The 16,622-nt window shown below is 29.6% G+C and overlaps 2 protein-coding genes across 5 annotated transcripts in view; one reads left to right on the top strand and one right to left on the bottom strand.

The window, feature by feature from the left end:
• Positions 1–1,106: 1,106 nt before the first annotated feature.
• LOC109189664 lies at positions 1,107–7,297 on the bottom strand. Of its 4 annotated transcripts, none has more exons than XM_019340286.1 (7): positions 7,114–7,297; positions 6,809–6,995; positions 4,951–5,284; positions 3,645–4,358; positions 2,576–2,769; positions 1,485–1,608; positions 1,107–1,393 (listed from the first exon to the last, which is right to left on the bottom strand). In XM_019340286.1, exons 1-6 carry the CDS (start codon positions 7,160–7,162, stop codon positions 1,497–1,499), a joined length of 1,590 nt encoding a protein of 529 aa, XP_019195831.1. In that variant the 5' UTR covers positions 7,163–7,297; the 3' UTR covers positions 1,107–1,393; positions 1,485–1,496. The 4 variants fall into 4 exon arrangements, with proteins under 4 accessions (XP_019195831.1, XP_019195828.1, XP_019195823.1 ...); XM_019340283.1 differs by having other exon boundaries at positions 1,107–1,370; XM_019340278.1 differs by having other exon boundaries at positions 1,107–1,608.
• Positions 7,298–8,538: 1,241 nt separating this feature from the next.
• LOC109190628 overlaps positions 8,539–16,622 on the top strand; it is a 38,290-nt gene continuing 30,206 nt past the window's right edge. The window contains exons 1-3 of the mRNA XM_019341163.1: positions 8,539–8,676; positions 11,030–11,130; positions 11,738–11,791. Of these exons, the coding sequence (XP_019196708.1) occupies positions 8,539–8,676; positions 11,030–11,130; positions 11,738–11,791 (293 nt within the window). The remainder of the gene's footprint in view (positions 8,677–11,029; positions 11,131–11,737; positions 11,792–16,622) is intronic.

Raw genomic sequence — 16,622 nt, 5'->3', positions numbered from 1 at the left:
TGTATTGTCGGACTCTGACAAACTTATTTTTGAACTTTGAGTACTGAGATTGAGGAGCTACTCTGCCAAAGTCAGTATCTGCACTTCGATCATATATCTTCCTCTTTTCATTTTTCTGAACTGACCGGGATGACTGTCCTCGTTCAAAATTGTGAACTGATGTAGCAGTTGACATACCCTCTTTGATGAACATAGGAACACTATTCGAAGATTCTCCTCGTTCGAATCCAAGACCCTTTTTATCATTTGGATTTCTACTAGAGTCCAGAATTTTGTCTAACGTTGATGTGGTATCCATCATCTTGATATTCTTCTTCAAATCTTCCAATTCCTTTATCGGTTTTCCTTCTCGAGATCTTATCTGTGTGATAAGATCTTCTTTTATGACAAGATCTGTATACAGTCTGTCGACTTGTCGTGGTCTCGTTGGGGTGGTTGGCGAGGGAGAGGTCGCGTGAACCCTGCGTGTTGTGGGTGTTCGACCCGGATCTTGTCATCGCTGCAGATAGAGGATAATAGGGAGAGCGCTTAAGCTTGTACAGCCGCTCTCAAAAAGAGCACCAATGATGGATTATATGAACCCGGGAGTCCAGATTATACAACCCGTATATATGTACGAATATGATGAACTAATAATAAAACGATAATATTATATTAATTGAATATAAAATGCTATTACAGAGGTTCGGGACGTGTAATAACGTTACAAGTATTGTCTGAAGGTAAGAGATGATTGATTAGAACACCGTGGGGTGTTTATATACCCCCGGCCGCTATAGGCCCTGGGCCCGCGAGAGGAGCCGCGGCCCGCGCCGCGAGACTCGCTCCACGGGAGGACCCAGCCCTTGGCCAAGCACGGAGCTCGGCCAAGGGGCCGAGCATGGGCTCGGCTGAGCTCAGGGAGGTCGGCCAACGCCAACCCCCCACTGGGCCGACCCCGGGGCGATTCGCCATGCATCTCGGGTGGGCGCAGGGTCCGACCCGGTCCGTGTTGACCTGCTCCGATCCGGATCTGTGATTATTCCATCACCCGTAATATAAAAATTATTCATAAATCTTCTCTTTACTTTCGTAACACTAACAAACAACACATCAAAAAAATACTCTTTAAAAGATAAAAATATTAAAATAGAAATTAAGAAAAACGTCCATATCTACATCTCATAAATCAATACGATTTACATATCTTCACCTTCCATGGGAGGGAAGCATTCAACGCATCCCAGAAGTTGCAGTTTCTGGTAGATTAGCAATTTAGCATGAACCAGATAACTCTGAAAATTACAGTGCCATTCTAGTGAACATTGAATGTACCCAATTTCTCCATCCCGGTACATTAGATCTATTTCTATGTCAAAATCTTGATAGCTCTGAAACATAAAACAGCTAGTATCTAAATTTAGACAGGAAAATTAGCTCTAAAGAACACAAATACTCCGTATAATTTAATTATCAAGTCTTAAGTCAACAATTAAAGCTGCTACCTGAACACAAGTTTACAGTTTCCTCCAAAAGCTGATAATTCCATCTGCAAAAGATTTCAGATTTTGCCATACAGAAGGCTGATCTTTTTGTTGCACACCATCCTTCTTCTCATTAGGTAATTCCCTACAAGATGAAAAATCATGTATCATGCCAGGAGTAAACTAGAGGGAAAATGCATACCTAGTATCATGTATTACAAAACTCAAAAATGAATGAGACCATTATCAGTCTAAGGCCCTGTTTGGTAAAATGGTTGTTAGCTTATTGTGTTAATTAGAGGGTATAAATAATTGATAACATTAGCTGATTGTAGAAAAGTGTTTGGTAAATTAGTTGTTAGCTGATAGCTGTTTGATATAATTTCTTTTCTCAAAAAGCTAATTGAAAAAGTTACTTGGAGTAGCTTTTTGAATTTTAGCCTTTTGGAGTTGCAAAAAGCTAATTAACCAAACATTTTATATTGATATTTTAACTAAATCAAACAATTAATAGTGGTCAAATAAACTAAAATTGGCCTATAGGCCAATTTTTTACCAAACAGGGCCTAAGTTTCTTCCTTTCATCATGTTTAATAAGTTCAATATAGTAGCTTTTCCAAATATTAAGGGATTGCAAATGGGAGCACAATGGTGGCAAAAAATTTGGAAACCTTTTCCAGAAAATCTCAGATTAAGTGAAGTGGAATTAAGCCTCTCAATGTAACATAACTATGGTAATAAGACCTTGGACTGCATATCACCAAAGTCCTAAAAGGAGAAAATAGAAAGTTAGGTTATTCTTTCGAAACTGTATTTTACACTTACAAGTTTTAAACTTTTAATGATGATAAAAGGCAAACCCTATAATAAACACTACATTATATCTCTTTGTAGTTCAAATAAAGTTCCATTACCCCCATTTTAAAGTTGATTAATAAGATCTGGGGTTCATGACCAGTGCATCAATTTGTGGAAACATTTAAAGGTCACACACATTCCACTTAAAGCTCGTTAGCAATACCAGATACAATTATTGCACTCCCATGGGTAATAATGGTCATAGCACATCATTGAAAATACTTATTACACCAAATCAAGTAGTCTGTAGTTACCTGGTAAGTTCTCGCATTTCAGATGGTTGTTGCTCCTCAACCAGGGGCTTCCATCCATCAAATTTGAGCTCATTCGAAGAAGATATTTTCTCATTCAGGTTATCCGTTAGTTTTTCAGGATGTGAATCCATAACATGCTTAGCCTCCATTGCTTGGAGATGACTTTCTCCTGTAGCATATTTAGAACTACACCCCTGCAATACAAACTTGAGTCTTTACAGGTGCACAAGACAGAAGATGTATTTGACTGTCATATAAGACCAAAAAATAACAACTGGAGAAAAAGGCATGAAAATCAAAGAATCTCTCTTTTACAGTTTACAAACACTGAAAAATGTTCAAATGTCAGAGTGATGGAAAATGAAATGGAAAGCAAAAATGCAAAATAGCATATTGTGGTCTCTTTCCCTTCATTTTTCTTTTATTTTGACCCAAAACACCTATAGTTTCCTCACAACATAATAGAAAGAATTGAAGGAAGTCTGTATTTTAGTTTAGGTTTACTATGATTAAGTCTTAATTAACAGGTAAGGCTTGTTTGACTTTATACTTGGCCCTTAGAAAATATCAGAAATCTAGATCTTTTTGTAGACATCATGAACTTGATGCAGCATCTTGGACAAACCCCCAGAACAGAAGGTAATAAATCTAGTATGATTTGTAAATCTAATCCCTTAAAGACGTGGCATTGCACTGTCATCATTAATTGTTCCCTAAATTGGCTATTTTTATCCCCCATGTCATGGGGGTTGTTAGTTCCATCTTAAATTTTGTACTGTTCTAATCCCACATGCCAAATATAAAAATATGGGTGACATGATAAATTACAATACATGCAAAGTTTAAAGACAAAACTAATGACTGCTGAGACATGAATGAGCAAAAAAGTCACTTTAGGGGACAATTAAGGAAAACATTTGCAACACTATATAACTGAGAGATTGGATTTACAATTTGATACTATTTTAGGAACTAAAAAGGTAGCAAGGACTCCTAAACAAAAATAATAATAATAATAATAATAATAAAATCAAAATAGTGATGCTATAAGGACTTGCTTGATACTTACCAAAGCACTTCTTATATCATTCAACGGAGTCTTTTCAATAGGAATTGAAGTTTCTAGCCCTAGCTCTGCCTCATGACGTTGGATATTACAATCCCCCAAGCCCATTGGGAGAGTTCCTGTTAACTGTTGTTGCTGATCCAGGGGGTTCATGCTATCAAGTTTCAGCATATCCTCAGTAGAGGTTACTTCATTCAGGTTAAGCTCTGCGTTCTGAGCTTGTGAATCACAAAGATGCCTAGCTTCTATTGCTAAGAGATGGCTTTCTCTTTCAGCATACTCAGCAGCAATAGAAATTCTTGGCCCTAGCTCTGCCTCAATATGTTGAATACTAGAATCCAAATTATTAACTCCTGATTGCTGCTGTTGGTTAGCCAGTGGCTTCAGATCATCAAATTTCAGCTCATCTTCAGCAGTGATTTTCTGTTTCAGATTAACCTTTGCTTTCTTTGACCCTGAATCCAAAATATGCTTAGCTTCCACTGTTAGGAGATTTCTTTCTCTTGCAGCGAATTTCGAAGCATTTGCAATATCATTCAACGTAGTCTTATCAACTAACATTGCTTGCCCTAGTTCTTCCTCAATATGTTGGATATTGGAATCCTCAAAATCCACTCCTGTATGCTGTTGCTCAGCCAGCAGCTTCAGATTATCAAACTTTGGCTTATCTTCAGTGGTGATGATTTCCTCTTTCAGATCGACCTCTGCTTTCTTACACTGTGAATTGAAAATATGCTTAGTTTCCTATGCTTTCGAAAGTACAATCCCATATTACAACTAGACTTGTCACTTGTTTATGAACATGCAGTACAGTAGGAGACTTTTGAAATATGATGCTAAAAACTTTGTTATCATCGTCTAATAATAAGAAAATTACAAGAGCAAGGCAGGATTGAAAGATCCCACACTAAAGATACTCCATCTCAATTCATTAGTCATGATGAGGGTTAAATCGACCATAAACTGGAAGCATTGTGAAAGCTCAAGAAACTATGAAAAAGGTACTATACTGCTATCACTGTAAAAAATTGCAGTGTGAACCATAAATTGTGAAAGAATGCAACCAAGAGTTTGGAAGCAAAGCAGAATTTAAATTTTTTTTTTTTTTTAAAAATATTTTTGAATCATGCACCTTAATTTGCAAAAATCACATGCAATGAGAAAACTCTGGAATGTATTTGTCCATGTCTTGTATCTGCAGTGTGGATGCTTGAATGCTTCATATTTTTAGACCCAAAAATTCCAATGCAGAAAGTATAATTGTGGACCACATTAATGAAATGCATAGCAAGACAATTTTGGAACTCACCATCATTGAAGCACTCTCCCTGCCATGTAACAAAGTCATTTCACCCACATCCACTGCTTCAATATCTTTGAAAGTTGTGCCCTTTATTTGAGCACCTGTAGATTCCATATTCGATGGCAAGTGAGTTTTTTGAAGCTCTTTGATATTACCGGTCAAGTCATCATTGATAGAAACATCCTTCTCTTGAAGAGTATCTCCCTTCATATTCAGGGATGACATTTTCCACTCATACTCAAGTTCTTGAACAATCCTCCTGACAAAATAGTAAGAGCCCCCAACTTCATTCTTAGCAATAGAAGGAGTTGGAAATTTTCCTGAGTTCATGGTTCTATACCTACAAATCAACATTGAATAGTTTACTTGTTTCAGTTCCAATCACTATAAGATTCAAGAATTAACTGTTCAATCTTCACACAAAGGTGAAATATGTTAGAACAGTTTGTAACTCAGAAGACCTCATATGTAGTCTAAATGACAGCACGTAAACAAGTAATGAAAGAAGTTTAATATCTAAACTCACAGTTATGTATCTTAGTCATAGAAGATGATACATTCTAGGGACAAGCCTATTCTGAAGAAGTCTTATTTTATTAAAACTACATTACATAGTTCAGATATGTTTAGGTATTTAGAAACTACTAAATAGTTATTTAGTTTTTACTATTGGTAAATTAATTAATTTAGACAGTTTGGTTATTTGAAAACTACCAAATAATTAATCATTCTTAAATTGGGAATCATTGTACTGCCCTATTATAAAAGGGACAATTATTTACAATTTATGGAAAGTAGAATTTTAATCCCAATCTAAGGGACAAGGGCGTTTTGAGTCTCAAGCAAACCCAGCGTTTTCTTTTCCTTTTTTCAACTAATATTCTTCATTCTTTTTCCTTTTCTTTTGCTTGTCGAGCACATAACAGAAGACCAGGAAAAAAAAAAAAAAAAGATTTAGCAATGGACACATTTTTTATTAGCAATGCAGCTAAAAGCTCAAGCAAAAAAAATGTCCTAACATATAAAAATCATTAGCAAATGAACATGGGGAGTAAAACCTGATAATATTTGAGAACTAAAGAAAAGAGGTTAAGAGAATCAAAGCAACCATGGCAAGTTATCACTAAACAAATTAGGTTCATGGTTGAAGATCTGGCTTGGTGCTTGTTCCTATTTGCATTTGGGCCGCGCTCATGTGAACAATAGCAACATCTCATTGGTCTAGTTGGGTATGTGATGACCAGGGATAAACGGCATTATGTTTCTTTTTATGCTTTGCTTTGATACCCCTCTCATCATTCATACCATTATTAAATTATTTTTTACTGCTTACAGAATACCCTTCAAGTACATAACACTTCATCTAAATGAAGAATGAAGCTCCAAAGTAAAATTTAAACCCAGTGTCATGGTCGGACAGAGCTTGGAGTAGGAGTAGAGTCATTGGATTGTAAGCATGAAAAAAAAAAAAAAAAAAAAAAAAACCATCAAACCAAGGACAAAATCCATTGTCTACAACCCATCCTCAAACACTGGGTAGGAAACCTAGAGATTACTCTTCTAAACTATCTTCCATCAACAACATCAACTAAACACTGTCACACCCAAAAAAAACAATAACAAAAGACCAAGAAGAATGAAATACAAATAAAGCAAAACAAAATATTAGTAAAACAGAGGAGAATGTTAAAACTGAAGAAACATTCCTACACATTAAGTTTAATATGTCAAAAATATTTTTTCAGATGTATCCCAAAGTACTACAAGCTCCAACTAAGTGCTGTGTACAGTGTATACATATATAATGGATAGACATTTTTGAAAGGAACGGCAACCAAGCCGAGGAGAATTACAGTATGATTACTTGTCAACAAAGGCTTGAACCATAGCTCTGCGCTCGTCTTTGGAGACCCTTTTGCGAGTCTTTTTTGTTTCGGGTGAAGTAGATGCCGGAGGAGTCGGAGAAGGAGCCGCGGAGGCAAATGATATTCCCCTCCACCGCGCATTCGAGGCAGACGCACCACGAACAAACTTGGATGCATCCAATAAGACTGCCATAAAATATGCAATTACTGTGGATCACACAGGAATTCAAACTAAAAAAAAAAAAAAGGCAATTGGGGAACAATTCATGTCGAAATCAAAGAGGAGACAACTGGTAGAACATACCTAGTTTTGAGACTGAGACTGAGACAGATAATCGACCAACGAACTTCATATTCAAATCCCTGAACCCTTTCTGTTGGTCGTTGGATTTATACAACACTCCTCCTCCTCCGTCTCCTCTCACTTCATTGTCAACTCAGTGAAGGGGTTTAACAGAAATCAGGACAAGGGTTTTTGGTCGATATTTGGGCTGTTCTATGGGGTCATTTGCTAATTATTATTATATTCTTATGATGGTTATACCACTCATTTATGTCCGTTTTTTTTGTTGTGTTTTTTTTATATACATTATGTTATATAAAAGTTGTATTAGTAATTGTCCCGTGCGATGCATGAACTATTATTAATTTAACAAATTTATCAATTAAAATTTTGACATCCTTTGAATTAGCAAAGAAAGTAATGGTCAGTGGAAATAGAAAAACGTACTTGAGTTCTTGAGCTCAGAATTAGTCTATATCTATATCTATATATATATAAAAATAAAATCCTCCTAATCAAGTTTTCCCCCCAAAACTTAGGGGCATTTATGTAATCTAATAATAATAATAATAATAATAATAATAATAATAATAATAATAATAATAATAATTTATATAATGTTATTACCTTAATTAAATATTTTATTAGTTAAATAATTGATAAATTTTATTTGGTAAGTAAATGTTTAATGGAAATTAATTTTTATTACGTGATTATGGTATTGTTATGTATGGTATTTTATTGATGATAAAATTATCACCAACCGGTCATTCTCTCCTCTGTCCGATCAGTCTCACCATGGTTTTGTCGAAGACAGCTTCCGGGTCTCCATTTGCTCAACCTTCGCTTCCAGATACGTTTGAGCTCCCCTTCCTCGGTAAATATATACCCCTTACTCTATTTATTCCGTTCCATTTTATGTTCTTCGATTAGGTTACTTCAAAAAAAAGTGAGAAAATGAACGCTGGCGAATGATCGCATGTTTAAAATGCCAGAGAACTCGATCCCCAAGGAAACCGCGTTCCAGATCATAAATGATGAGCTGATGATTCTGGACAGGAATCCGAGGTTGAACTTGGCGTCGTTTGTGACCACTTGGATGGAGCCTGAGTGCGAAAAGCTTATCATGGCCGCCATTAACAAGAACTACGGACATGGATGAGTATCCTGTCACCACTGAGCTTCAGGCAAGTCTTGGCCAAAGTTTTTTGTGAAATTACGTCGAAGCCGGAAGAAAAACGCAGCTTTTGTATTGTTAATGATAAACATTTTAATGTCGTATCTTTAGAAATCTTAGTTTTCTCGGGATTTTCTTTACAAATTTTTGAGTTGGGTTCGTTGAAAATTTCTGTGCAGTGGGTGTTTCTTGGAATTGGTTAATGCCCAGAAACATATCACATTTGATTTTTAGGTTGTAGTGTGCGTGTCAAATGAAATTATATGGGCATGGCAATGCTGCGCTCCGTCGTGATTTCTGTAGTTTTTCTTACAGTTTTGGCAGACATTGATTCAGATTGGAAGCTTCCGAGCACCCATTTGGGCAATGGTGGTCTTTTCTATCTTCAAAAGACCGACAAACATAACGTATGTGATTTTTATTTTTTTTTTAAATTTTTGAAAGCATAAGGTATGTGATGATATCTGATATTTTAGGACTAGCTCTACATTACTACAAATGAAAACATGTCTGGTAGTAGAAGCTTAGCTAAATCTCTTTGTTGTGAACTCCAGATCGTGTTTACAATTTTGTTAAAAAACACAATCTTTTTCTTTACATCTTTTTTTTTTTTTTTTTTTTTTGATGAGAAACTCATAATTCTATATATGAGTTCAATGTATTAAAAAAAATATTGACAGAGAATAGAAATTGATCTCAAATTGACTTTTTTTTTTTTCAAGTAAGGATACTTTTATTAATAATAAATGAAAGACTGAAGCCAATACAATGTCGAAGGGATTAGGCCACACACGACCAAAATCCCACTAAGTAAAACTAAGCTAGAAAATAAAATGAGATAACATAAAGTAGGCCCCCAGGGCTATAACATACATGCCCCAAGTCCCATGCTAGATGACTAACACTAGACCAAAGACTATAACTAAGTAAAAAACGCAGCTGCTTGAAAATAAGAATGCAAGTACAATCCAGCGGCCTTCACGGCCAATAGTCGAGGAGACATAGCATCGTGCTGCAACCATGACCGCAACATCTCCTGGAGTGCTATTGGCTGCCCTGTAAAAAGCAACAACTCACAACAACTCACATCTCAAATTGACTTAAATGAAAAATAAAATGGTCAGATTGCCCAAACAATAGTATAGGTAACTTAACTAATTAATGTATCAAAAAGAATCATTGACCGAGGATAAAAATTACATGAAAAGTAGGTAAATTTGAATAGAAAATGATACTTAATACTTGATTAAAAATGGCACAGAATATATTACTGGAAATATATAAAAAAAAAATATGTTATTAATAAATAATTAATTAATATGTATTAAAAAATCATTGACTGTGAATAAAAATGACATGCAAATTAGGCCAATTGAAAAATGAAATGATAATTAATACTTGATTAAAAATGACAAGGAATATATAAAATTTGTATTTCCAATCAATTAATTGAGTAACTCAAATGGCAATGAAAAATGCTTCCAAACTGACTCAGTATATAGAAAGAATATTAATCTGGGGTATATATTTTATAAAATATAAAGTTACTAGAAATATATATAAAAAAAAATTGTATATATACGTTGCTGAAATATGGTTATGTAAAGATATATATTTAAAAATGGAAAATGGAATAGAATCGTTTAGTATCCACAATTTATAAGGAAAATTTTGTAATTAAAGATGGAAAGAATATTAATCGAGATGGAAATTAATAATTTTTACATCAAATGTTATTTTGTACTAAGAATATAAGGATTGTGTAATTATAAGGTTTAGCCGAGTATGTCAAAAAAAAAAAAAAAAAAAAGGTTTAGCCGGGATGAAAAGAATATTAATCTCAGTTATATATTTTATAAAATAAAATGTAAAGTTACTAGAAATATTTTAAAAAAAATCTATATATATATATATATATATATATATATATATATATATATATATATATATATATATATATATATTACTAGAAATATAGTTATGTAAAGATATATATTTACAAATGAAAAATTGAATAGAACCGTTTAGTATCCACAATTTATAAGGAAAATTGTGTAATTAAAGATGGACATGTTCTTGCAATACGTATGAATGATTCAAAAGAAATTAGTTATGACTGATTCTGTAGTACATCTTTATCGAAAATTATGGAACCTAGCTCATTACAATGCGTATATATAAAGATGTGTAATTATGTATAGAATGTGTAAGGAAGATCATTTTGCTTAAAGATAGAAAATAAATTTGACCAATTGGAAAAGGTAATCTATATCTATATATCTATATATATATATAAAAGTAAAATCCTCCTATGTAATTTTCCCGCTCAAACTTTTATAGTCAAATTAATGAAATATTTTATTGGTCAAATTAATAAAACTTATTTGGTAAGTAAATGTAAAATGAAAATGTTATAAAAGCTATTAATTGGTAATATTATGCAATACCAATATACCATTGTGAAATCCAGTCAATATAAATTGAAAAATGGAAACTGATATTATTAATTGATTGAAAATATAAAAGGATTCTAATGAAAAAAGGAAACAGAAATTAGGCAAATTGATTGAAAATATAAAAAGAAATTAATTTTCACATTCTCTATCTCTACCTATAAATATAATGGATTAGTGACTAGAAAAATTATAACTCTTCATTTTTGTACTGGGGTGAGTTATGTATTGCGTCTTTCATTTTCCAATGGCATAATTCTTAATTTATGTTCTTATTTCTTTTCTGCATCTTTTGCAAATATTGCAGGATACAAATATAGAGACAATTGAAATGGTTCTGAGCAACTATTTACATGCATTAAGGAGAGTTGATGACTTCCAACACCACGTGTGCCCACGTTGTAGAAGGTACGCACAATAACTGGATAAACTACAATGATGTTAAGCATTGGCAATTACAACGAATTTATAAATTTACATGTAATATGCATTATTATTATATAATAATAGTTGACACTACATTTATTTTTTAAATTATTTCTCTTTTATTTTTTATATATTTATTTTAAAAATAATATAATTGTCTAATTGTTGTAGCAGGAAGTCACAACGAAATTGTTGGTAGTCAACTTCATCCTACACTCATTTGGAATAGAATCAATGTTGGAGTGCTCCGTGTTGTTCATCTTCCAGAGGCAAGAGGTTCTGAAACAATAAACTCTATAGAGTGTGTAGTCCATGATAAAGAGGTGTTTTTTTTTTTTTTTTTTTTTTTTTGGTACTATGATCGTAATTTTAATAGTTTATATTTCAAAACTTTTAGTTTATGCATATGGTTGTTTTACAACATTTTCTTTTTACACTACAAATTCATGGTACTTTTCTACATATGCATATTCTTCGAAAGAATGTGATTCAAATAATGATGGATATGTTAATAGCTCTAAAGATTGTATAGTTATTCCAACATTCAACTTCACTTATAATTTTATATTTTGTTATTGTTATGTAATAGGCATTTCTCACTTCTCAATAAGATCAAATATGTTTTTGGTTTTAAGAATTTTGGGTAATATTTACCTTAATTTACTACTACTCTGCACTATTCTTTGAAATTTTCGAAATAAAATCACACAGATTTTTATAAATCATTTACGAAATAGAATCAAATTTATGGATGTGGTTACATCCATGCTAATTTTTTGTTAAGAGTTTTCCAATTTGTATAATTTAACAATTTAATCATTTTTAATTTATATATAAATTAATAAAGCTTATTCTATAACCAAGTATTTTGTAATATTTACCGTGTGTATATATATGTGTGTGTGTGCGTGTGTGTGTGTGACCTCAAGATCAAAATAAATTATAAAACAATTTATGTATAAAATTTTTCGCTCCTTATAATAAAATAATTCAATAAAGGTTTATATATAAGAAAATAACCCATAATATTTACCTTTTAAGTATAATTTATCAATTTAATTACTTTTTATTTGATAAAGATTATTTTCTAACCAAACAATTGGTAATATTTACGATTTATTGAACCAACCTTCATATTTCCGGTCAAATGAGTACACAAGACGAAATATGTTCATTGCGCGAAATCTTAATATTAGTTGAGTTGCCAAATTGTATATTGCATAAGAATTATTCATACCATAATATGAATTGTAAACAATTTAATAAATCAAAATATTAACAAGTATGTATGGTAATATTATTTCATATGAACGTAATACAATAATATTAATATATATATATATATATATATATATATATATATATATATATATATATATATATATATATATATATATATATAAAGTAAAATCATCCTACATCATTTTCACGTCCAAACTCGTGTACTAAATTAATTAAATATTTTATATTTTTAGTCAAATAATTAATAAATCTTATTTGGTAAGCATATGTTTAATGTAAATTAATTAAAATGTATTAATTGGTAATATTGCATAATTATGGTATTGTAAATGTATTAATTGCTAATCAATTTATAGTAACGTGAATATTATGTATGGGAATAACAGATGAAACACGGATTTGGAAAACGAAAGTGAAATTATGCAAATTGAAAAATGAAACGTATATTATTAATGGACTGAAAATTATAAAAATCCCTAATTGACTGAATAGAAAAGGAAATGGAAAAAGAAACTTATATTATTAATTTATAATTCTCACATTCTCTACCTATAAATTGGTGACAAAAAAATGGAGAGATTTTTTTTTTTTTTAACCAGAAATTTCAGTTGCTATGTTTTTTCGTATACAAATTTATAATTATAAATTTATATTAATAATAATTATTTAAGACAAGTATAATTTATTTTATATTGTGGACACATTATTTTTAATAATTTTGGTTTAATAATATTATACCTTAATTATAAAAATTATACCTGATAATCTTAGTATTAAATGTCATACAATAATTACCATAAACAATGTTTAACAATTGACAAATTCTATTAGGAAATAAAAATTACTATTATAAAATCTTTTGTAATATGGACACGTTATTTTTAATTATTTCGATTTAATAATATTATATCTTATTTATAAAAATTTGAAGTAATACATTTAGCACTATTGAATATTGATTGACTAAAAATTATCTTAATTATTAAGGTAATTAATAGGTATTTAGCTTTAAAAAAAATTCAAATATATTAATTATACATAGTAGTATGAAATCAATTAGTAGGACAGTTATATTATGTAATCTAATTAATAATTTACTTTTTAAAATTATATCCTCTTTTCAATAATTATATATATATATATATATATATATATATATATATATATATATATATATATATATATATATATATATATATACTTAATGTATAATATTATTGGCATAAAATAAATTATACTCACATTAATATATAATTAATTTTTAATATTAATGGTAATTATTCTAATAATTTTCTTTCCTTCTTTCGTGTAATTATTATGATAATTTTATGGTAATGTGTTTAAATATTAGAAGAGAACAAATATTAGAATTAATATAATTAATGAAATTATTATGGTAATTGCCACAATATTTATTAATTATAATTAATATAATTATTGAAACTAAAAAATATAATATTTCTTCCCTAAAAATATTTGTGACAATTTCATTAAATTATAATTAATAAAATATGAAATATAATTAAAGAAATGAAAGTATAAAATTAACAAAACATGAATATTTATAATTTTACATACAATTATACACTATAATAACCAGGACTATGTGGTCTAATGGTACCCGGATTGGACTTCCATTTGGAAGGTTATGAGTTCGAGCCTCGGTGGAGGTGTTATTGGTTCTTTGTGTTTCAGTAGGTTGAGAAAGTATATGAACAGATACTACAATGTAATAGAGCCAGTAGCATTCAAAAAAAAAATACACTATAATAATCATACAATATTTAAATTTCTATATGTAATTTTTTAATTATAAATCTATCAATATAAATTATAATTATTGAAATTATATTATAGAATTTTTCTATATACATATTAATAAATATTATGTGTATATACAATGTATTATACAATCATATAAGGAAATGCGTCCGATTAGAGTTTAAATTTATTCATACAAAATTTAGAATTTACATTTTTTTATTGATTTCGAAGTACAATTCTCTTAGTTAGTATTCATATTTTTAGAATTATAATATATATGAAATACAATTAGGAATAAATAAACTTAATTATGTGAATTTTTCAATAAATTTATCTAAATATGTACATGATTAGAGATTATATTAAACATACAAAATTTAAATTTAAATTTTGTATGTTATGAAAATAGATACTTGACCAAATATATAAAAATCCAACCATATTATTATATTGTACATTATAATATATTTTCATTGTTTTCTATTTTTAATTTTAAATTCATAAAAAAAAAAAATTCGTGCAACGCACGGGTAAAACACAATCGTTATACCCTGCACCACGACGCGCGCAGCACTGTGCGTCCCGCGCCTCCCAAAACGACGTTGTTTTGGGAGGCGCGGAAGGGGGTTGACGTTATTATGTGTATTTGTTTATATCATTATGTGTATTTTTTTATACAGTTATGTATTGCATCAGGACGCACGATGCAATGCGTGCCCTGGTGCATGATATAAATTGCCGGTAAAACACTATATTTTTAAAAATACAATTTGATAAACATCATAAATTAATTAGTACAATATCATTTCTGTTTATAATAATTAAAGAAAAAATAAATAATTCAAATATGTGAACCAATGATTTCAAAATAAAATTAATATATAGTTACAAATAAATATAGGATGTACTTTAATTAGTTTTAATTTTCTTAATGAAATGACTTTTCTTTATCAATTTTTTATGGTAGACTAAGGGATTGTGTGGGCCGCTGGAAAATATTTTAAAAATAAAAATACTTACTAATAAAAAATAATTTTAAAATATGTTTTAACCCCTCATAACATGTGTAAATCTTATATTTTTTTAAAAAATACAATTTGATAAATATCATAAATTAATTAGTATAGTATCATTTTTGTTTATAATAATTAACGAAAAAATAAATAATTCAAATATGTGAACCAATGATTTCAAAATGAAATTAATATACAGTTACAAATAAATATAGCATGATTAGATTTAATTTAATTATTTTTAATTTTCTTAATGAAATGACTTTTCTTTATCCATAGTGTTTGGATTGCTGGAAAATCTATAATCTATAATATAATTAAAAACAAAATTCTATTTACTTGATTTCCCGCTCAAATAATAGTAAATAGTAAAGGTAAAAAAAAAAAGTAAATAGTAAAGGTAAATTAAAAAATGAACAGAAATATTTCACAATAATTCTCTACATCATCATCAATTAAAAATGGAACAAAAATTAGGTAAATTGGAAAATAAATGAATATTAATAATTGACTGAAAATTAAAAATGAAAAAAAAAGAAACAGAAATTAGGTTAATTGGAAAAGAAATGAATATTAATAATTAACTGAAAATAAAAAATGATCCATAATCGACTAAAATTGAAAAGAAAATTGTCAGATTATTGCATTTTAAATTTTCACAATAATATTACATAGTAGAATAAATCAAATCACAATTATATCATAAATCTTTCACAATTTTAAGCAATGGAACAGAAATTAAAAATGGAACGAAAATATTTCAATAATAATATTTTACATCATCAAGTAAAAGTAAATAAAAAATGAAAAGGAAATATTTCAATAATAATATTCTACACCATCAATAGTAAAGACATATTTTAAACAACAGTAAAGCTAAACTAAAAATGGAACGGAAATATTTCAATAAAAATATTCTACATCATCAATTAAAAATGGTTAGGATAGGTAAAAATATCACTGCATCTGATATTCTAATTGACCAATTGACTGAGAATAAAAAGAATAATTGCCTAAAAATGAATCTGATATTACTAATTGACTGAAATTATAAAAGGAAATGAATATTAATAATTGACTACAAATAAAAAATGATCCATAATTGAAATGAAAAAATAAATTGACAGATCATTGCATTTTAATTAAAAAATGAAACAGAAATTAAAAATTGGACGGAAATATTTCAATAATAATATTCTACATCATCAATAGTAAATGCATATTTTAAACAATAGTAAAAGTAAATTAAAAATACAAAGAAAATATTTCAATAAAAATATTCTACATCATCAATTAAAACTGGAACAGAAATTAGGTAAAAATATCAATACATCTAATATTCTAATTGACTAATTGACTAAAAATAAAAAAGAATAATTGGCTGAAAATGAATTTGATATTACTAATTGACTGAAAATATAAAAGGATTACTAATTGACTGAAATTCTACCATTA

Source organism: Ipomoea nil, unplaced genomic scaffold (assembly GCF_001879475.1).
Source record: "Ipomoea nil cultivar Tokyo-kokei standard unplaced genomic scaffold, Asagao_1.1 scaffold0202, whole genome shotgun sequence".
Lineage (NCBI taxonomy): Eukaryota > Viridiplantae > Streptophyta > Magnoliopsida > Solanales > Convolvulaceae > Ipomoea > Ipomoea nil.
This window is presented reverse-complemented; position numbering and strand designations above follow the sequence as displayed.

Excerpts from the sequence above, each read along its gene's own strand:
- LOC109189664 (XM_019340278.1), bottom strand. The coding sequence starts at position 7,162 with ATGAAGTTCGTTGGTCGATTATCTGTCTCAGTCTCAGTCTCAAAACTA. Across the intron at positions 5,285-6,808 it reads GTTCAAGCCTTTGTTGACAA|GTATAGAACCATGAACTCAG; the intron begins GTAATCATACTG and ends GTTGATTTGTAG. Across the intron at positions 2,770-3,644 it reads ATGATATAAGAAGTGCTTTG|GGGTGTAGTTCTAAATATGC; the intron begins GTAAGTATCAAG and ends TTTGTATTGCAG.